This window comes from Marmota flaviventris, chromosome 1 (genome assembly GCF_047511675.1).
Source record: "Marmota flaviventris isolate mMarFla1 chromosome 1, mMarFla1.hap1, whole genome shotgun sequence".
In the NCBI taxonomy this organism is placed as follows: Eukaryota; Metazoa; Chordata; class Mammalia; order Rodentia; family Sciuridae; genus Marmota; species Marmota flaviventris.
The window spans coordinates 199497761-199521760 of record NC_092498.1 but is presented as its reverse complement, the minus strand read 5'-3'; the positions used below and the strand labels follow the sequence as shown (position 1 = coordinate 199521760).

Sequence of the window (24000 nt, the reverse complement as noted above, 5' to 3'; positions counted from 1 at the left end):
ATAAAATCTAAAAAAGGGCTGGGGATGTGGCTCAGTGGTTAAGAACCCCGGGTTCAATCCTTGGTACCAAAAAAAAAAAAAAAAAAGTCCATTATACTTTCCCTTAAATTTTATTTTTTTCTTTTATCGTTTAGAGCTTTTATCTAGTTTGTGTGTGTGTGTGTGTGTGTGTGTGTGTGTATGGTGCTGTGTGTGTCTAGTTTTGTTTTGAAATCAGTATAGATAATAACCCCATGTCACTTGGTTGAAGTCTGTCCTGTCCCTATTGCTCTGCAGTGTCACCTGCATCCTATCAGTGTAAAGTCTTTTCCTGGGCCCTGCTTGGTTCTCTTGGCCTATGTTTGTGCCAGGCTATCAAAATTAATAACTCTGAATTTTAGAGATTAAAAGACATACACAAGGAGCTGGGATTGTGGCTCAGCGATAGAGCACTCGCCTAGCATGGGCAGGACCCGGGTTTGATCCTCAGCACCACATAAAAATAAAGTCATTGTGTTGTGTCCATCTACACCTAAAAAAATAAATATTAAAAAAAGACATACACAAGAATTTTCACTTTACCAAGATCATCTTTTTTTCCCCCAAGAGTTTCTTAGCTGTTTTTTTACTCCTTTTCATTTGCACGTAGAGAATCAACTTTTTGTGTTTGCCTGTTAAGATGTTGATTGAGAATACATCTGTAAATTAATTTGAGAATTAATTGATATTGGCATTAAATGGAAGGCATAGACAATGAAAATACTAACAATGACAGATTTTATTTAAAAAACGAATTAAGATGACACCTGGTTGAAGTGTCTTTGCACTCTTCATCGCAGTCAACTAATCTATTACTCAAGTTAACTGTGGTATAGTCCAGCTTTTTTACAGCTGAATATTTAATGGGAACATTAATATATTATGCCTTGACTGGAGGCAGAATTTAAGCAAAGTTTAATTAAGATCCTGCCCTGTCTTCATGTATTCATAAACAGAAATGTTATTTTTTAATCCCTACTTCTGTACCTGGCTTTTAACTAATTTGTTTTGAAACTTCATTGGCTTTATTTCTTTCTGGTGTGATTACTAAGCCATTTAAGACTCTTCTTTATCTAGTATTAGTGATAGCCTATTATTTTTGAAATGTATTGTTATTTCACAGATAGTCTCTAGCTCTAGTTTAAAATTTTTCCTTCATGTAGGGTTGTTTGAGATAGATTCCAACCACCTGAAAAAGTTTAATCTATCACCTTTGTCCCCACTTTGTTAAAGAGCAAAGGTGCATTACCTTATAGTCAAGATTGTGGTCTATTCCATTTTTCTCTTTAAAAGTGTGATTTTGTGGGGTATGGTGATACATACCTGTAATTGCGATTTTTGTCTTATTCTAAAACTAGCCATTTCAACCATTCAGTGTACAGTTCTGTGACACCAGTATATTCATATTGTTGTGCTTTTTCTCTTGTTTTTACATCTACTGAGATATTCTTTGGCTTAATTTCTTTTTTTTTTCCCATTTAAAATCTAAATGTAATCTGTATAAAAAAAACCTATAAAAGTTCAAGATGATGGATAGCTACCCCAATTTGATCATTACCCATTGTGTAACAGTTGTACTTCATAAAAATGTGCACAAAATTATGTGTCAAAATAAAATTCAGGACTGGGGTATAACTCAGTGGTAGAGTACTTTGGCTTGCATGCATGAGACCCTGGGTTTCATCCTCAGCACCACAAAATGTGCCTCACTGAACATGAATCATTGATTCTTCTTTTAACCCCTTTTCCTTCTTTCTAATCTGATTTGGGACAAAAGCAGCATATAAATTTTTATTGATATGTAGACCTCTTAGAAAGGCAAAGTTACTTCTAAGTAATAAATTACTGTGTTCCTTATTCATAGAAAGCTAGCTTTGTTGTGGGATATTTATAAGCATCATATGAATGAAAGGTTTTCTAGCCAAAAAAGTTGGAGCACATTGGGTTAAGCCAGGCTGGACATGCTCATTTGTTCTTAGTACTTTTGAGAGCTTTAACTTGTACATCTACTCAAGGACCTGTAGGATAAAGTATTTTCAGTTGTTTGGCCACATACCTTACTTATCCTGTGTCATGTTGTAGGTTCTCTGTGGAGAGGAAGCTGTACCTTATTCAGAGACAACAATAAGCATGTTCAAATAATTTTCAGGAGCTTTTTTTTTTTGTGTGTGTGTGTGTGTGTGTGTCTAAGATATTATGACCTTATTTTCCAAATAGATCAATTTGCCCTGTGGTTATGATTTGTGTAACATGTGATAGAGGTATTAGATGTTTTTGTTCTTGTTTGAGAGAAATGTTAAGATAGAAGCGGGTGAGAACCTTGTGATCGAACACACAAAAAATTGGGAGATCTGATCCAACTATTCAAAAGAGTGGCAGTGTGGAAGAAAGGCATTGATGGTGCTTCTGACTCAGTCCCACAGCTGCTCTGGTATTTCAGAGACTTAGAACTGGGAGTCCACAGATTGGCCATTTTCTAGAGGTCTGGAATTGGCCAAGCCCAGGGGGCTGCACTTAGCAGCATTTCCTATTAGAGCGAAATAAAAGCAACTAAAACTAGTGCACAGGCCATGTGCTTCTGGCTCAGGCCCTTGAGTCTCAGGACTTTCTCTTCCATTGTCTTGCCCTTCCTGTGTGTATGTAGTAGCAAAGAACCGTCCCTCCTTGGGCTGATTGCTGTGTTGACCTCACGAATATTTGACGTTGTATTTGAATGACATATGTTGTATATGTGTGTGGAATATGGAGGCTGGGAAAAATTTGTTTTTTTAGGTATTGATTCCCCCCCCCCCCCCAAGGTAGCAGGTCACTCTACAACATAGAAGCTGAAAATAACTCCTAGAGAATTTCCACATGTTTAGAGGGGAAGAGTAATTTATACATTTGTTTCTAATCAGCCATATAGCTTGAGTAGTTGTCTATTTAATTATAGGTGCCAAACTGACACCTGGCATATGTTGTATTTAAAATGTGAGTTCATAACAAACTGTTGGCTTAATTATTCATTTCTGAACAATAGCTTATTAGATAATTTTGATGTAACAAAATTCCTTTAAGAGGAAATTTAATTTTCATTTGTTAATTAGAGCTTTGTTCTTTTTGAGAGAACCAGTTTTTATATTAGAAGAGACTATACTTGAATTAACAACATTTCTAGTATTTTTTTTATGTGTTCACAATATTTTAGGCACTAGTTATATAAGATAAGGAGAGAAATGAGTTAAAATTCTTATTTTTTGGCAAGTGCTGACATGTATAGTTGTGTATTTTTAATCAATACATTCTCTTTGTTCTTGAGAAATGTATGTACCAGGAGTATCTGGGTTTTTGCTGGGGACTCTCAGTTCCCTTTTACCTTGTATGTGGAAAAGGTGGGCCATGTTCATGCAATAAGATAATTTTTTTTTTCTTCTAGATATTGCTATGAACATGATAATTCAAAGTCATAATTTTCTAATGAAAAATGGTTTACCAGGTGTGGAGTTACCTATTGTGTTTTGAAGTGAACCTTTGAGGAGTCTATGTGGTAAACAGTTCTCAGGTAGCACTGAGCGGGTAGACCAGCTTCCAGAGTCCATGGGGGTGAGGAGTTAATAGCATGTGAGCTTTTCGTTGCAAGCCTGAGGTGTACCTTCTCTCCTTCTGCAGTGGGGGACATACAGGGGAGGCTTCAGACTTTGGCTTTGCTTGATTTGTTATTGAAGAATTGGTGAAATATCAGCAGTGACACCTTTCAGGCTTTACATGGGATGGGGCGCTGTATAAATTTTCATGTTCCTTTGACTCTTTTGCCCATGATATGCCTTGTACTTTTAAGAAGCAGAAAAGCAACAGACTTTCTTATGTAATACTTGCCCTTCTGGTTTTTCTTGTCATCATTTTGTTGCTATTTTTAGCTTAATGGTATTATGGTTAGAGAGAATAATGTATCCATACTTCCAGTCTTTTGAGATTTCCTTTTGAATTCTGTCATAGTGGGTGATGTAGTTTTTTCTTATTAGGTTAAACTTGTTAACTTGTTTAGATAGAAGATAAATCTAGATCTTCTGTGCTGATTTTTTTTTTTTTTTGGTCTACTTATCAGATAATAAGATGTTAATTTAAATTTTTCCTTTTGGTAGGTGTATTAGGGTTCTCTACAGGAACAGAATCAACAATATAAAATATATTGAGTGTGTGTGTATAATCATTGAGAGAGGATTTATTAGATTAGCTTACATGACCAGAAGCTGGGTAATCTCACAATGGCTGTCTGCTGGTCATAGAGCTGGAGGAACCTAGCTACTCAGTTTAAGAAGCTACAGTCTCAGAATAAAAGGGAACAATGATGCCTCCCCATTCTGGGACTAAAGGCCTGGAAAGTCACTGGGCAGAATCTGCTTTGGAAGAATGAAGGAGCTGGAGTTTGATGTCCTCAAGCAATTGCAGCAGCAATCAAGAATTGAGCTTGTGTCTGCTACTGCTTCTTCCTTCCAACTTTTTGTTCCATCCAAGTCTCCAACCTATTGGACTGTGCTGCCCATATTTAGGGTGGTTCTCTGCCTCAGTTTGCAGTCCCACATGCCAGTCATTCCTAGAAACTCCCACAGTGAGACATCCAGAAGCATCTTAATCTTAAACAACCCTAATCCATTTAAGTTGACAATTCAGATTAACCATCACAGTAGGGCTGCAATTTTAATCTTATTTCGCTTTTATGCATTTTGGGTGTTATTACCCGTATAGAAAAATTAGGTTCCCCCTTGGTAAATTGTAATTTTTATCATTATGGTATGACCTTAAAAAATACCTAATAATGCTTTTGCCTGTGTTGTCTGGAATTAATAATAGAATAGCTATACTGGCTCTCTTTTCTTTGGGTTCTGTATAATGGGCGTATCTTCTCCAGTCTTCGTTTTTCATCCTTTCTTTGACTTTTAGATATCTCTTAGTGTTCATTAAAGATTACTTTATAGTTATTTTTTCCTAATTATTTTATTCAATTTACGTTTATTATAATTTTTGGCATAATTGTATTTATAGTACCATCTTATTCTATTTGTTTATGATTTTACTTCATGTCTTTTGGTTTTAAAAAATTTATTTTAATCTGTTTCTCTTTTGAAATGTATTTTTTCTGGGAATGCAGTTGTAGGGCGATGGTAATTTTCAATTAGCAATTAAAGATGGAATTTCATTGTCTTCTGGCCACAGTTGTTGCTGCTAAAAAGTCAGCTATCAGAGCAACCATTGCTGTTCTGAAGCTGATACTCTGCAAATCAAATGAGGGCTGACTCTGTGTTTCATTTCCTGTGGGTTTGTCCTCAACCCCCAACTCAGTTCAGTAGGGAGTCAGAGATGGTGGAGCTATTTCTTTTTCTTTCTTTTTTTTTTTATTACTGAGGATTGAATGTGGGGTCTCTGTACATGCTAGGCAAGCACTCTACCACTGAACCACACCTCCCAGCCCTTTAAAAAAAAATTCTCATTTTGAAACAGGGTTTTGCTAAGTTGCCCAGGCTGATCTCAAACACGTGATACTCTGAGTAGTTGGGCCACGGTGTCTGCTGGGGGTTCCTTCTTGTTTACATGTATTGTACTCAGTTGTGGCCACTGCTGACTACTTGTGTTTGGGCCTGGGTTGGGGAGTCTTCATTGTATTTCCTACTTGCGAGGGACTTCAGCTTTGCCCTCACTCCTCTTGTTCACCTTGTCAGAGAAATAATTTTGGTACAAATACCAGGTTGAGTACCTCTGGGTGCTACACAATCACTGGCTTAAGAATTTGGTGCTAGTTTGTAGATGTTTTAAAGAAACTTTATTCTATTACATCTATCATTTTTGGTTGCTTTCAGAGAGGTAGTGTTACCAGGTTTCTTGCCCACTATATTGTAAGAAATGAAAAATCTTATGTTCTTTAAGGTTTGGAGAGTTACTAAAGCTATACTAAACTATGTAAAATAACTGCAGGTACCTTGAAACCTTTAGAGGGAAGATCATAGTTTTACTAAATCTATGAAAGTAAAAACAATGTCAATATTTTAGATGTTAATTTTGGCTCTCTTTATTGGAAAAGTAGGCATGTAATTAAAACCGGCAGCAAAGCTTTCTTTTTTGTTAAGATTGCATACAATACATTATATCTACTTAATACCATGAAACAGTACAGCTTTTCATTAGTAACCCTGATATTTTTCTAATAATCATAGCTTTTATTCTCACGACATTATGAAAAGAGGGCTTTGATTAAATGATAATTTAGTCTAGTTGGCCCTTCCAAAGAGTTAATGAGCAGAAAATAGCACTAGTCTTATTGCTTGTGTTACATCCCACAAGGGATTCCAGAGGGACTAGGACAGCTTATTTCAGGCAGTCACACACTGAATTGGCCTGACAGCCTCCGAGTTTATAGAGCACTGAGGTGACTCCGGACCTCTTTGCAACCTAGGTGCTAAAATAGTTGTGGTTTTCTAGGGCTAGGAATGAATCCTCTAGGAATTGACTGACAATTGTGATACAAAGTATATGTGAAGGTTCCCCCATAAATAGCATCTTTCCTTCCCACATTTGGGGAGAAGGTTTTAGAACCTTATGTAGAAGTAAAAGCAAAAGAAAGAACAGAACAAAGTATACAGAACAAAATGTCATCTTCATATATGATGTAATGAGGTCATAGATTCTGAGGGCAAATGGACTTCCTTATATTATATTGAACCGCCACATGAGGGCAGTTTAGTACCTCCCAGTTAGAGAAGCCTTTTCCTAGTGTTTTAAGTACACATTATATGAGAAGACAACTCGAGTATGAGTGAGTCTACCCCCAACAAGAAGTAGTAAACTGAGCACTTAGGCACATCCATTTCACTTTTTTTTTTTTCAAATTTGCTAAACAGGCAACATTTTTTTCTTAAATGCAGTGAATAAAGGAACAGAGGGAGGCTACAAGTGGCCTTTATTCTGTTTGCGTGGTAGGAAATAAATTGGGTGGAAGCATTCTCTCTAGTACTCTTGAAATATGCCAGAAGTTTGAGGAAATCAAAGTACATCGTAATTTTCTGTTCTGGCAATCAAAAGTTCATACGGTATGCTACTAGTAGTAATGGGAAGAAAAATTAACACTTATAGAGAACACGGTACTTTCCATGATCTGGATTGTTAAGGCAATCAGATGGCACAAACACTTATCAAACTGCCTCATTTTATCTTCGTTTTATAGATGGGGAAGCTGAGGCACAGAGGTGAATGTGCCTGAATTGTATAGCTGGTAGAATGCAAAGCCATGGCTTAGACTTAGATATCACTGAATAGTTTCTCTTTAAATTTTTTTTTTTTTGTAGTTGTACATGGACAGAATGCCTTTATTTTTATGCTGTGCTAAGGATTGAACCCCCCAGTGCTTCACACATGCTAGGCAAGTACTCTGCCACTGAGCTACAGCCTCAGGCCTCTTTTTTGTTTTTACACACAAAAAAGACATCATATTAAAGTAATGCACACATACTGTAACAATCCAAACAGTGTAAAATATGGGTGAAGTAGCATTGGTGGACTCCTTTTCCTGTGACCTACACCTGTTAGAATCATCATTAACAGTGTCATTTTTCTATGCTTTTCCTTTGGTTGTGTATATTTTAAACAAATGTGGGATTATATTATACATATAATTCTCCATTCAGTATTTTAAATTAAAATATACCATGAAATAGTATGCTTAGATATTTAATATTAGTGTTTTATAAATTTTCTCCCAGACTGAGAAACTGTGAGGCTTAATGTTGTCATTATGAGCAGAAATTTGAAATTATGAAGTTTAAAATATATATTTCATTCTTAGTGCCTCTTTGTCCTAAAAAGCTTTGCCTACTCAAGATAGTGTATTCTTATGATGTCTTGTAGAAGTTTTGTGTTTTTAAACTGTTATTGTTTGTTGAAGTTTGTCATTCATCACAAAGTCATTTCCGAGTATGGAATTTGCTGAGATGTTTTTTTTTTTTTTTTTAATTTTTTATTGTTGGCTGTTCAAAACATTACATAGTTCTTGATATATCATATTTCACAATTTGATTCAAGTGGGTTATGAGCTCCCCTTTTTACCCCATATACAGATTGCAGAATCACGTCAGTTACACATCCATTGATTTACATCTTGCCATACTAGTGTCTGTTGTATTCTGCTGTCTTTATGGTCCATAGCATGACCTAATCTGGTACTGTTTTGTGTGATCTTGGAAAAGTGTGTTCTTTTGTTGAGCAGAGTGCCTGGTGAATGTGAAGCTTGGTTGGTAGTATTAGCCGTGTCTTGGCAACTGTGGACAATGCTGCAGTGAACATGGGAGAGAAGGCATCTGTGATACTGACCTCAGTTCCTTTGGTTATGAGATTTCCAAATCAAATGGTAGTTCTACTTGTAGTTTTTTGAGGAACCTCCATGGTGTTTCCCAAAATGCCTAAACTAATTTACAATGCTTCCAACAGTCTACAAGGGTTCACTTTTCCCACATTCTTGCCAACAGGTATGATTTTTATCTTTTTGCTAATAGTCAATTTTAACAGATATGGAATTACTTCATTTTTTGTGGTTTTAATTTCCATTTTTCTGAGCACTTTTTTATATCTGTTGGCCCTTTGTATTTTTTTTTTTTTTTTTGAGAAATACCTATTCAAGTCCTTTTCCCATGATTTTAATAGGGTTATTTATTTTCTTGTTGAGTGGTCTGAGTTCCTTATATGTTGTTGATATAAGCTCTGTAGCCAATGTATGATTTATAATTATTTTCTCCCAATTGGTGGGTTGTCTCTTCACTGTATTAATTGTTACCTTTGCTGTGCAGAAGATTTTATTTGATGTGATCCCATTTTCTGTTTTTCATTGATTGTGTTTATGGGATCATATCCAAGAAATATCTTCCTTGACCAATGTCATAGGAGCTTTTCCTTTTTTTCCTAATAGTTTATAATTTCAAGTGTTTAAGAGTTTAATTCATGCTGAGTTGATTTCTTTATATAAGGATTAAGGTAAGGGTCTACTTTTATTCTTCTGTATTTGTATATCTAGTTTTCCCAGTACTATTTATAGAAAAGACACTTTCCTTTCCCCATTGTATGTTGTTGGCACTTCTGTCATAAATAGGTTGGCAGTGAATGTATAGGTTTATTTATGGGCTTTATTGTTTTCTGTTGACGAGTAGACCTGTTTTCATGCTATATTGACTACTGTAGTTTTGTAATACATTTTGAGATCTGGTAGTTTGAAACCTCCAGGTTTTCTTTTGTTCAAGATTTATTCATCTATTTTGGGGTCTTTTCTGGTTACACAAGAATGGGAGCTGGATTTTTTCTATTTCTTTGAAAAATGATATTCAAATTTTGATAGGAATAATATTAAATTTGTGGATCTCGTTGGGAAGTGTGGACATTTAAACAATATTCTTCCAATCCATGAACACAGAATACTTTCCATTTATTTGTGTCATCTTCAGTTTCTTTTATCTGGGTTTTATAGTTTTCAGTAAATAGATCTTTCACTTTCTTGGTTAAATTTACTCATAAGTGTATTTTTTTTCTGCTTTGTAAATGAGATTATTTTTCAGATAGTTTCAGATGTATAAAAATAACACTGATTGGGGCTGGGGTTGGGTGTAACTCAGTGGTAGAGTGTTGCCTAGTGTGTGTAAGACCCTTGGTTCAATCCCTAGCACTACCCTCTTACACCCCGAAAAGATAAATGCTGCTGATTTTAATGTTTATTTTTGTATCCTGCAATTTTACTGAATTTATTAGTTCTAACAGTTTTTGGTTTTTAACTTTGGTTTTGAGAGATATTATTATTGGGTAGAGATTTGTCTGAAGAAATGACATGCATGTATTCCTACTACTAAATAATAGTCTCTGGATTTCTCCTTGTTTGATCTCTCTAGGAAGAACGTGTTGTGAATCACATGGCTGCAAAGATTATTGAGAATGTCTGCACAACTTTTTCAGCTCAGGCGCAGGGCTTTATTACAGGAGAAGTTGGACCTGTTTTATGGTACCTATTCAGACATTCCACCGTTGATTCTCTTAGGATAACAGCAATTTCGGTAAGATGGAACATCTTTCGGGGACATATCTTTAAATGCCAAGTTTGAAGACATGTGCCAGAGTAAGAGTAAACTTAATTCAATTAGTAGAAAACAGAAATCTCAGAGGAATAGTTGGTGAAAGCAATAATTTGATTTTTCTTTTTTCCTGAAGTGGGATTTTAAGAACTGGAGCTGGAAAACCTTGGGGGCTATGAGGAAATTCCAGTAGGACTTTGTAGGACTATGACAGTATTTTAAAAGCTGTTTGGAGGTGATAGTGGAAAACTGTGGCAATAGGGCACAGGGATTTGGTTTGTCATATTTTTAGTGTTTCCTGCTTTTTCTTGTTAGTACCCTTGCTCAGATTTTGTGTTAAAAGATTTTATCTTATGTGGTTCAGAAAAGCTGAATTTAATGTTCAGGCATCTGTGGTCTGAGTTTTTATGCTTTTATTAGTTGTCTGCTCTTTTGTGCACATGATTATATAATAAAGGACAATTATGTATGAAGATGTGTTTGCATGGTTATATCAGTTTAATATTCTGAACAAATGCAAGTCTTTTTCATAGGATTTATGTAAGTACTCTTTTTGGTTACCAGTCTCATCTGGCTTTGAACATTATGTGGCTCTCTTACTGTACTTCTCTTGTCAGCTTCTTCTCTGTGACAGTTTCATACTTTCTTTCCTTAAACTTCTAATCCCACATTTCATCCTGTGTCCTCACTAAATGAAGTGTCCTTATTGCTCAGAGAAAAATGGGGACATCTGGTGGAAATTATTTGTTCTCAATATCTATTGACCTATTTATATGTACACCTCTCAATTCTTTCCCTCATAGTATAATTGATGAGCTGTCCTTGCTCCTGTCAGGGACAAACTTCTTCATGTTTCTCCAAATCATCTTCTTGGTTCCTCCTTGGGAACTTCACGTCTATGGCGACTTTTGTTCTTTTCCCAAGTCTTGAACTTTTCCTTCTCCACTGGATACATGTAGTTGGGATTCAAGTATTTTTTAATCTGTGCCCCTTCCCCTTAAAGCAAAAACAAACATAGCAAAAAGTACCTTCACAAGCATACTCTTCACAAACACGTGGCTTTAGAGTTTCTGCACTGTACTGTTGTTCTTTTCTGGCCCCTGTTTCCTCATCAGTATCTGGTAACTATCTTAAATGCTTCTGAACCTGATCTTAGGTCACCAATGACTTTCATGTTGCTGAAACTTGTGGATGTTTATGATTTCTTTTCAGTTCTTATATCACCTATGTAATCTTGAAGATCAAGGGCTAAAAATGCTGCTCTTTGAATATCGTTAAGAAAGGGTATATATTGTCCATTTACCCCCCCCCCCCACACACCACGCGCACACACACACACACACACACACACACACACTCACTCACTTACTCACTCCAGCAGAAACATGTTTTAAAAATTTAAAAGAAAACAACTCATTATGCTATTAATCATGGGGAAACTATCAGAAGGAGTTGGAGTACACTAGTGAATTTCCTCAAGGCATCTTTGAACTATAGTTTATGGGGTTTATGTTAGCTTTTCATCTTTATATTCAGCTTCGTTTCTTTTCTTGGCCAAGTTTTTCCAATTGTTCCCACCAAATTTTCATACCTTCTAGCCCTTCCTTTCTTCATCTGAGGCATCAAGCTTGATTTTTTTCATCTTGAGCTTCTTATACTCTGTTCTTAACATTCCTCTGAATCTAATGACTTTTCATTGAGATTTTGCCAATGGTCCCAACAGTGTCTTCTTTACTTTTCTGCTCCAGGATCCTATTCAAGTTCTTGTGTTGTATTTTGTTTTCATAGCTCTTTAGTCTCTGCAGTCTGAAGCAGTTCTTCAGACTGTGTCTTTCGTGACATTTATAATTTTAAGAAGTGTATGGCTTTTATTTGGTAGCATGAGGCCCCATTTCAGTCTATCTGGAGTTTCCTCATTATACCTCCATAGCATCCTTCGGTGGCTCCGAACTGTCCAAATGCCACATGATGGACATTCATTTGTATCATTTCTTTTACACCAGGGATTGCTAAATACTTTCTATAACAGACCAGATAATAAATGTTATGAGTTTTTTCCCCCCACATGCAGTCCCTCATGCATGTTTTTGTTTTGTATTCAATAGTCCTTTAAAAATGTAAAAACCACATTTCGTACTATTCATGAACTATATAAAAACAGGCCTTCGGTGTTAGTTGGTATTTTGTTTCAAGGCACCATTGCCCCTTCTCCCATGTGTGTGCATGTGTGTATATTTGTATCTATATCATTATGGACTCCTGGATTGCCACAATTTTCAGTACATTATAATGTAACACTCCTATGACTACTGGTATTGATGCTTCTCATTTTAATCTGATACTTTAGGATTCTTTCTAGTCTTCCCCTATGCCATGTTTGTAAATCCGGAGAAACTTGGCTCCAATAATTCCAGTTATATTTACTGATGTGTTTTATCAGTTAATTTACTCCCTTGATGTAATAAGCTTCCACCATTCTGGCCCCCTACTCAGTGTTACTCTTCTTTCTTCTGGCCACTGCTACTCTGTCTCCTCTGTCTCCTCCTCCCCTCCTTGACTCAGCACTCTGTTTCTTGTTGTCCCGCTTCCTTACAAGGTGCAGTTTGAAACTGGGAGGAGGTTAAGAAGGATAGGTTAAGGAGAGTGAGGGTTAGCAGTCATTTTTAATGTTCCCTTCTGTTGGCTCCTTCTGTGTCACTGTTAATAGCCTGCTAGTCAACCTGCCCCGTGATTCTAATGCAGATCTGTCTACCCCCCTCTGCAGCTACTGTGCTATCTTATAATTCATGACACCACTGTCTCTCACCTGGACCATTGGACTAGCTTCTTAAATGGTCTTCCAAAGGCCAATTTTATGCATTACCAGTTCTGTTCTCCACACACAGTGAACTTCATGAAATTGTGTCTCCTCTTCTGCTTAAAATTTCAAATGACTTTTCCCCTTCCCTCCAGAGGGATCCACAATACTTTATTTAAAGTAGTAGGTAGAAGTTATGAATTGATAAGTGCTTTCAGTTTTAGGGTAATATTTAAAGCAGTGAGCATACTTTGCTTAGCAAACTAGTTATGTTAGTTTATTTTATTATAATGTGTTATAGATAATGAACTCCTTGAAATCCAGAAATATGTTTTGTGCATCTTTCAGTTTGATGCCAGGTCTGCACATTAGGGCTTTTCCTGCAGAATTTGAGGGAACCTCCTCTCTCAAGTGTGAGTAGAGGGCAGGAGGTTACTTACATTAACTTTCCCTCTTTACTGGGAGGGGGGGAAAAGTGAAAATAATAGGGGAGAATGATCCTAATATCATAATCTTAAGAACATTTCACCTGTATTGTGAGCAGATTTATATGAGAATTAAAGACAGGTTATAGAAACTAGGAATCTGTGGGCTGGGGATCAGAGGTAGAGCTGTTGCCTAGCGTGAGCGAGGACCTGGGTTCGATCCCCAGCACTACATTAAAAAAAATAAACAAAATAAAGATATTGTGTCCAATTACAACTAATAAATAAATAAATAAATAAATAAATAAATAAAAAGAAACTAGGAATGTGTATTCTGAAGATACTTCACATACATTCCTGGCAAGAAATAACAGTTGCTTCCTCCCCTGGGGGCCTTGCTAGAGGCGAACTTTCTTCTCAATTATTTTTTCCATATTCACCTCTAAGGAATGTGTCATGGAGGTTAATTTACCTAGTTGGTGATGAAATTGAGCGTTCTTACCATGACTTTTCAAGATCGTTCATGGTTTTGCCACTGCATTGCATATTTTATCCCATCTTGTAACACTAGTTCCCTTACTTAGTATGGCTCAGTCAAGCTTATAATTGGATATTTCCTAGGATTTTTGCACATTTTTCAGTCCTGGGACCTTTCCCCTTTCTTTTGCCTGTACCTGGGATGTTTTCTGCTGGGTTTTCACATGGCAACTCCTCATTTTTCAGGTCTCACCTTATGTGTCACCTCCTCCATTAGGATGTACCTGGCTCCTCTTCCTTGCCATTGTGATTGGTTCTCTTCTTATTTTCCCCCTCACAGAAATGAACACAGCTGTATTCCACTTATTTATATATGGTTTTCCCTATTAGAGTGTAAAGATAGGAGCCCTGTTTTTCCTCTCCTGAACACATGGAAGGTGCCTCAGGATTGGTGATGTTGATTGAATGAATGAGCATTGGGCGGGGGATAGCATTGCTTAGCTCTGAGGCATGAACCTGCTTCTTGATCCACTGTAACTGTCCACATTTGCTGCCTCGCACTGATTTTCTGAGTCATTTCTCCTAGTGAGGTCTGGCCCCATAGATTCCCCTACATCAGTGTGGTCCCCAGACAAGCAGCATCAACATCAATTTTTTTGCACCCCAATTTAGATTTGCTAAATCAGAATCTCTTTAGGGAATGAGAGGTGGTAGGCAAGGATGAGGCACAGTAATCTGCACTTCAGTGGTCCTCCAGATAATGTTTAACCTGTTGAAGTGTGAGAACTAGTGCCCTGGGAGGGTACTAAAGACTAGGAGGGTTTCTGAGACCTTCTAGCCCTTAGAAAACACCAGTGTGCTTTAAAGTGAAAGATGACTTATTTCTTTTCCATAGTGGTGACATCATTCATAGACATTGGTAGTTGGAGGAAGTGGACCTGAGTTGGGGAAATGTGTTGAATAGATAAAAGTGAATCTTAGAATTATTGGGATTATAGGGAATCTCTTTATAGGAATCACAGTGGGGACTTGAGAAATTAGATTGAGTAAAATGGCTCCTATCGGGGAGCTGACTGGTGTAATCATAATTATTGAAGTGCTGAGATGAAAAGGTATCAAAAAATATGTGGGGTAGTGGTTCTCACTATTCTCACTAGAGGTATGGGTAGAGTGAGCACTTTTCAAGCAACATTAACTACTTTCTCTTCTCTCTCTTCACCTTGAATTTATCCTGATATATCTTAAGAGCTTTCAAGGCTCAGATGAGAGAGTGTATAGTTTGAAAAAGCTTTCAGGATAATATCATATGATGTTGAGAAATCATTTCAAAGACTGAAGAGAAATGGTTCTTTTCTTCCCTTGGTGACTCTGTTTGTAATAAATATGCCACCTTCACTTCTGATTTAGTCTATTTTTTAGAAATTATTTTATTAAAAAGACTAACAATTCAAATTCTGAGTTGTATCAAATTTTTATTTGAAGAAAAAAATTTTTTTTTCCATTTTAAATATCTTTTTTTTTTTAAATTTTTTATTGTTGGTTGTTCAAAACATTACAAATTTCTTGACATATCCCTACTCTGATCTTAGTTACTCTCCTTATATCAAAGAAGACATTTGGCATTTGTTTTTTAGGGATTGGCTAGCTTCACTTAGCATAATCTGCTCTAATGCCATCCATTTCCCTGCAAATTCTATGATTTTGTTATTTTTTAATGCAGAGTAATACTCCATTGTGTATAAATGCCACATTTTTTTTTTATCCATTTGTCTATTGAAGGGCATCTAGGTTGGTTCCACAGTCTTGCTATTGTGAATTGTGCTGCTATGAACATCGATGTAGCAGTGTCCCTGTAGCATGCTCTTTTTAGGTCTTTAGGGAATAGACCGAGAAGGGGAATAGCTGGGTCAAATGGTGGTTCCATTCCCAGCTTTCCAAGAAATCTCCATACTGCTTTCCAAATTGGCTGCACCAATCTGTAGTCCCACCAGCAATGTACAAGTGTACCCTTTTCCCCACATCCTCGCCAGCACTTGTTGTTGTTTGACTTCATAATGGCTGCCAATCTTACTGGAGTGAGATGGTATCTTAGGGTGGTTTGGATTTGCATTTCTCTGACAGCTAGAGATGGTGAGCATTTTTTCATGTACTTGTTGATTGACTGTATGTCTTCCTCTGAGAAGTGTCTGTTCAGGTCCTTGGCCCATTTGTTGAAGGGAATTTTGAATTGGAACAGTTATTTACAGTTATGAAATATATTTTCAAACTTTGTTTCATGAAGTATTTAAAAACCAAATCACTGAAGATTGAACTTGACATTGTTTTTGTTTTGATTCAGAAAGTACAAACACTATTGTGCTGAGACTCCACATCATCTCTGTTGCTCTGAAGCATTCAACTGAATTTAATATTCAGAAGTGACTAAAGATTGTCTTCTGTGTGAGCTTTTCAAAATGGAAAATTTTTTAAGCTTTTGAACAGCATTCTGAAGAGGAGACATTGAGATTGTCATCATGTTGTTTTGAATGCTACTTAAAAGATATGTCCGTATTCTATCAGGAAATTTCTGCATTATAATCAGGGATTTTATACCAATTGAAAGTCAGTTTGCTGTGTCAGCTTCTCTAAGAATTATTACAGTGTTAATGAGATTGTTTTGCTGCATTGAATCACTGTTGGGAGGATCCTAACTCTCTTGAAATATTTTGGTTGCAGTGTGATCTTTAAGGACATCATTTAAAATGCTCTTTAAACAAAAATTGGATTAAAAAAAAGAAATGATTGTTTTGGTTTCATCAGTAGCAGTTTTAGATTCATTACAAGTGAGCTTTTTCATTGGCACATGTTAATTACATGGAATATTTGGTTTAATTGTGGCATATTTGTATATGGATATAATTTGATCAGTTTCACCCCCTAGTACCTCTCCTTCCTTTTCCCCACCCCATTTCCTGATCCTGTTCCTAAACCTAATCGTCTCCTTTGTGCTATCATGCTATTCTCCCCAGCCCCCCCCCCCCTTTTTTCCCCACTAACTTCCATTATAAGAGAAGGTATGTGGTACTTGTCTTTGAGTCTGGCTTATTTCACTTAACATGATGCTCTCCAGTTCCATCCATGTTCTTGCAAATAATAATTTTGTTCTTTATGGCTGCATAAAACTCCATTGTGTGTGTTTATAAATCATTTTATCCATTGACTGTTGATAACTTGACTGTTGTGAATTGTGCTGTGTAAACATAAAGAATGCTGACTTTTTGATAAATACCAAGGAGTGCTATAGCTGGGTCATATGGTAGTTCTAATCTCAGCTTTGTGAGGAACCTCCATACTGATTTCTGTAGTGGCTATGCTAATTTACTTTCCCACCAACAGTGTATAAGAGTTTCTTTTTCTCTATATTTTGGCCAGCATGTATTATTTTTTTTGTATTATTGATTGTTGCCATCTAATGTGGAGTGAGGTGGAATCTCATTGTGGTTTTGATCTGTTTCTCTGGTGGCTAAAGGAACATTTTTTGAGAAAATTGTTGGCTGTTTGTACGTTTTTTTTTTTTTTTTAGAACTATCTATTCATTTCATTTGCCCATTTATTTTTTTGGTGGTGGTTTTGAATTCTTTGTGTATTCTGGGTATTAATTTTCTGCCACAAGAGTAGCTGGAATAGATTTTCTCCCATTCGATAGGCTGTTTCTTCATGCTGTTAAATGTTTCCTTTGCTGTGCTAAAGCTTTTTAATTTGATGCACTCTCATTTATTCATTCTTGTTATTTCGTGAGCTATAGGAGTTCTAATCAGAATAGGAAGCCATTTGTTCATAACCCACTTGAATCTAATGTATGAAATATGATATGTCAAGAGCTTTGTAATGTTTTGAACAACCAATAAAAAAAAAGGAAAAAAAAAAAAAAGAATAGGAAGCCATTGCCTGTACCTATATGGTGAAGTGTTTTCCCTTAACAGTTACAAAATTTCTGATTTTAGGCCTAGATCTTTAATCCATTTTGAGTTGACTTCCACAGAGTCAGAAATAGGGATCTAGTTTCATTCTTCAACATATGAATATCCAATTTTCCTAGCACTATTTTTTTTTTTAAAGACTATCTTTTCTCCAAAATGTTTTTAGCACCTTGTCAAGAATCAAATGACTATCTATGTGTGTTTGTCTTTGCTTCTGTTCTATTCTGTTGGTTTATATGCCTGTTTTTATGCCACTGCTGTGCTGTTTTTGTTCCTATGACTCTAGTAAAATTTGAAATTGGGTATTGTGAAACCTCCAGCATTGCTCTTCTTGCCCAAGATTGCTTTGGCAATTCGGGGTGTTTTGTTCTTTCATCTGCATTTTAGGATTGCTTTTGCTAGTTCTGTGAAGAATGTTATTGGCATCTTGATGGGAATTGCAATGAATCTGTGGATCACTTTTGGTAATATGGCCATTTTAACAATATTCTTCCTATCTATGAACATGGGAAGTCTTTCTATCTTATAGTATATTCGTTTTTTTTTTTCTTCAGCATTCTGTCATTTTCCTTGTGGAGGTTTTTCACCACCTTGGTTAGATTTGTTCCTAGGGACGGGTGTGTGTGTGTGTGTGTGTGTGTGTGTGTGTGTGTGTGTTTGGAAGCTACTGTGAATGGGATTGTTTTTCTGATGTTCTTTTCCATGGGTTCATTACTGAAGAATACAAAAATCTATTGATTTTTTTTGTATGTTGATTTTTTTTTTTTTCATCCTGCTATTTTGCTGAATTTGTTCATCAAAGTCTTCTGGTAGAGGCTTTAAGGTTTCTAAGTATAGGATTATATCATCTCCAAATGGGCATGATTTAACTTGTTCCTTTCCTGTTTGTGTTTCTGTATTTCTTTTACCTAATTGCTCTAAAATTTTGAGAACTGTGTTGAATAAAAGAATCTTAGTTCTTGATTTTAGAAGAAATGCTTTTCCCTCATTAATGTGATGTTGGCTTTGTCATATATATCTTTTACTGTGTTGAGGTGTATATATTCTTGATTTCTTAAGGATTTTTTTTTCTTATCATGAAGGGGTGTTGTATTTTGTCCAAGGCGTTGTTTTCAACTAATGAGATGATTATGTGATTTTTGTCCTTGATTCTATTTGTGTTATATTAGTTTATTGATTTGTCTATATTGAATCATTTTTAATATCCCAGGAATGAAATCAACTTGATCATTTATGTGTGATTTTTAAAAAATATGTTGTCAAGTACAGTTTGCTAGTATTTTTTAGTTGTAGTTGGACACGATACCTTTATTTACTTATTTTTATGTGGTGTTGAGGATCGAACCCAGGGCCTCTCATGTGCTAGGCGAGTGCTCTACTACTGAGCCACAACCCCAGCCTAGTTTGCTAGTATTTTATAAAAGATTTTTTGCATCTATATTCATCAAAGATACTGATATGAAACTTCATGTGTCCAGTTTGGTGTTGGTATCAGGATGATACCAGTTTTATAGAATGAGTTTGGATGTGTTTCCTTTCTTTATATTTCATGGAATAATTTGAGGAGCATTATTAAATATTCTATAAACATTTAGTAAAATTCAGCTGTGAATCCATATGGTACAGGGCTTTTCTTTTTTGGAAGGCTTTCTATTACTATGTTCATATTCTTGTTTGTTATTGGCCTCTTTAGGTTTTCCATATCCTTGTATGTGCTGGAAACCGGTCCATTTCTTCCATATTTTCCCATTTGTTAGCATATATTTTTTGGATATAATTCCTAATGATTCTTTGTCTGTAGTGTCAGTGGTAACATCTCCTTTCTCATAATTTTATTAATTTGGATTTGGTGCGTCTTTAGGTTAGTTTGGGTATTTATCAATCTTTACAAAGGACCAACTCTTCCATTGATCCTTTGTATTCTTCTCTATTTCATCATTTTTTGCTCTATATTTCTTTCCTTCTACTGGTTTTGGAATTGGTTTATTCTCATTTTTCTAAGATCTTGGGATGCATCAAGCTCTTTGTGATTTTTTTTTTTAATGTAGGCACTCATAATTTCCCTCCTAGAACTGCCTATGCTTTATCCCATAGATTGTGATATATTGTTTCTATTCTCAACTTGATTCTAAGAATTTTTAAATTTTTTACTAGATTTTTTCAATCACCCACTCATTATTGAAAAGTGTACTGTTTGGTTTGCATGTGTTTTTATAATTTCTGTACTTTTTCTTGATTTTGATTTTGAATATCATTCCATTATTATATAACCTGATAAGATACAAGGAATTCTCATTGTTTTTCTTGCCAAGACTTGTTTTTTGGCCTAATATAAGATTTCTTTTGGAGAAAGTTCCATGAGCAGCTGAAGAGAAACTGTATTCTCCTGTTGTTAGATGAAATATTTTGTACATGTCTGTTGAGTCCATTTGATTTAAAGTATAATTTAACTCTGTAGTATCATTATAGATTTTCTGTGTGGATGGTACATTGAGATCATTCCTTTTATTAGGGCCTGTCCGTCCTTTTGAGTAGTTTTATGAAATTGGATGCACTGAGATTTTGGGGGTACTAATACTTAGAATTTTAATCTTTTTTTCAGTTGTTCCCTTTACTAATAACACATAATGAACTTCTTTGTCTCTTCTGACTAATTTGACTCAGTATATGCTTTGTTAGATATAAGAATAGTTACTTCTGCTAGATTTTGGATTCCATTTGCATGGACTATCATATCCTATACTTTTTGAACTTCAGTTGGTGAATATTTTTACTGGTAAGGTATATTTCTTGCACATAACAAAATTAGGTCTTATTTTTAAATCCTGCCTGCTAGTTTGTTTCTTTGTTGGAAAATTAAGATCATTTACTTTTAAGTGGTTGCAGAGAGAGATACATTACTTCCCCTTACTTTATTTTATTTCTAATGTTTGTTTTATTCCTAGTTCTTATTTGATTGTCCATTCTTTTAATGAGCTTCATTCTTTCCCAGGCTGTCTTGTTGGTTTCTTCAGTGTGTAGGATTTCTTTAAGTATCTTCTGCTGTACTGTCTTAGTGGTCATGAATTCCTTCAGTTTATGCTTATCTTGGAAGGTTTTTGTTATTTGATTTTGAAGAATACCTTTGCTGAGTATCATTGTGTAAGCTGGCAGTTATTTTCTGTTATTTTGAGTCTTAAAATACATCATCACTTGCCCTCTTGGTCTTTAGAGTTTCTGCTAAGAAATCTATAGGCATTCAGATTGGTTTGCCTGTATAAGTGACTTGGTGCTTCTACAATTTTAAAACATTTCTTTGGCCTGAATTTTTGGCGTTTTAGCTATAATATGTCGTGAAGAGGTTCTTTTGAACTCATGTCTATTTGCAGTTCTAAATGTCTGCAGTACTTGCGTGTCCATCTCATTCCTAAGGTTAGGGAAATTTTCTGCCATTATTTCACTGGATTAGTTCTCTGTCATTATTCTGTATTTTCACCCCTTCCTCCAGACCTATGAGCCTTAAATTTGGTCTTTAAATGTCTCAGAGCTCTTGCATATTATGTTTCTAGTTGTTTCTTCTTCTCCTCCTCTTCCCCTTTCCCCTTTTCTCCCTCTCCTTCTCTCCCCCTTTCCCCTTTTCTCCCTCTCCTTCTCTCCCTTCCTTCTCTTCCTCCCCCCTTCCTCCTCTTCCTTCCCCCCTTCCTTCTCTTCCTCCCCACTTCCTCCTTTTCCTCCTCCTTTCCTCCTTTTCCTCCCCCCCTTCCTCCTCCTTCATCTCCTTTTTCATTCTTGTTAATGGGAATTTAACCCAGGGACAGTTTATCATTGAGTTACATCCCCAGCCTTTTTGTTTTGTTTTTATTTTTTATTTTGAGATAGGTTCTCACTAAATTGCTTAGGGACTTGCTAACTTGCTAAGGCTGGCTTTGATCTTGTGATCCTCCTTTTTTAAACTTCTGAGTTGTTGGGATTATGGGCTGTGTGCCCAGTTCATTTATCATTTTTATCACCATTAAAAAAAAATCCTTGGCATTTGCTTCACTTCAGTATTTATGAGTTTAGTTATTGGAAAGTTTTTGAACTTTTGAAGGCATCTTATTACCTTGTGTTCTCATGTTATCTGTGTTTCTATTTTGAAACTTGCTTTTTTGAGGGGGGATACACACACACACACACACACACATACACATACGTATATATAAAATATATATAAATTTACCTTATAATACATGTGCTATAAAATAATTAAAAATCATACATAATAAATATAAAAATCTATTGTTACATCAGTGTATTTTTAGCGAGATGCATTTTCATAAAGACTGGAAATAAGGGTTAGCATTAAATGAAAACATGTGCTTTAGAGTATTTTATTTTTGCAAAAGATTCAATTTTATACCAACCAACACTTGTATTCCTTATATTATCAATAGGAAAAAGTTTAAAAGGAAACTCATTCTTGGTGATAGAAAAAATATTTTCCCCCTGATTTTCCAGAAAATGAAATGGTTTTCAAAGTTCTAAAAAAAAAAATGTTTTCCTCATTTCCTCCCTTCCTGCTTCCTCTGTCTTCTAGACATGTTTCTAACAACTTGTCTTGTATTTGATCTTTTCATTGTTAATGAAAATTATAGACTGGGGTAAAATATAAATCAGGGAGGAGGAACTCATGTGATAGTTTGAAAAAGTATGAACAATCTAGCAACAGCTCTGGAGGGCTAACTTACCTGTGTTTGAATCCTTGTTCCGCCTTTTCCTGGCTCTGACATTTTGCAAATTACTTAAATACTCTAAGTGTTACTCTCATCTGTAAATGGGGTAACACTACCTTTCTTACATATGCTTGGAAGAATTTAATGATTTTTAGACAGTCTGAGATAGTGTTCCATATAGTAAACAGTGTTAAATATTAAATTTTATTAGTAGTTTTCAGAACTTAATGCCTGCACAAAGAATACATTTATTGTCTCCCCTGCCCACTTGGCATTAAGTTTTTTGAGCTCTTTATATATCATGAGGATTAATGCTCTATCTGAGGTGCATGTGGCTTTGGATTTTCTTCCATTCTGTAGGCTCGCTCTTCATGCTCTTGTTTCCTTTGCTGTGAAGAAGTTTTTTAGTTTGATATCATCCCATTTATTCTTGATTTTACTACTTGTGCTTTAGGAGTCTTATTGAAGAATTCGGTTCCTAAGCCAACATGATGGAGTGTTGGGCCTATATTTTTTTCCTAGTAGATGAAAGTTGTCTGGTCTAATGTCTAGCTAGGTCTTTGATCCAGTTTAAGTTTTGTGCAGGGTGAGAGATGGGGGTTATATTTCATTCTGCTACATATGGCTTTCCAGTTTTCCTAGCAGCATTTGTTGAAGAGGCTGTCTTTTCTCCAAAGTGTTTATGGCACCTTTGTCTAGTATGAGATAACTGTATTTATGTGGGTTTGTCTCTGTGTCTTCTATTCTGTTCCATTGGCCTTCAGGTATGTTTTGGTACCAATACCATACTGTTTTTCTTGTTATAGCTCTGTAGTATAATTTAAGGTCTGGTTAATTAATAAATGGTCAAAGGAACTGAACAGAACTTCACAGAAGAAGAAATACCAGTGATCAACAAATATATGAAAAAATGTTCAACATCTCTAGCAATTAGAGAAATGCAAATTCAAACTACACTGAGATTTTATCTCACTCCATTTGGAATAGCGACAATCAAGAATACAAATAACAATAAATGTTGGCAGGATGTAGAGAAAAGGGTACACTCTCATACACTGCTGGACTGCAAATTGGTGCAACTACTGTGATAAGCAGTATGGAGATTCCTTAGAAAACTACTATAAAATAAAAATAAAAATAGTAGTGGAACTACTATTTGACCTAGCTACCCTACTCCTCAGTATATACACCCAGGACTTAAAGTCAGCATGCTATAGTGACGAACCTGCATCAATGTTTATAGCAGCTCAATTCACAATAGCTAAGCTATGGAACCAGCTTAGGTGCCCTACAATAGATGAATGGATAAATAAAATGTGGTAAGTATACTCAATGAAATATTATTGTGCCACTAAAAAGAATGACCTTATGGCATTTGCTGGAAAATGGGATGGATCTGTAGACTTTTATACTAAGCGAACTAAGCCAATCCCCCAGAGCCAAAGGTTGAATGTTCTTATATGTGGATACTACACACAACAAGGAGGGGAAGGGGAAACATAGAAGTTCAGAGGATTAGACAAAGGGGAATGAAGGAAAGGGATGGTGGACAGGAAA

The 24000-nt window shown here is 35.7% G+C and overlaps 1 protein-coding gene across 1 annotated transcript in view; it reads left to right on the top strand.

Annotated features, from left to right (window-relative positions):
* Ulk4 (unc-51 like kinase 4) overlaps positions 1–24000 on the top strand; it is a 516944-nt gene that overhangs the window by 104051 nt on the left and 388893 nt on the right. The window contains exon 21 of the mRNA XM_071600065.1: positions 9915–10076. Within this exon, the coding sequence (XP_071456166.1) occupies positions 9915–10076 (162 nt within the window). The remainder of the gene's footprint in view (positions 1–9914; positions 10077–24000) is intronic.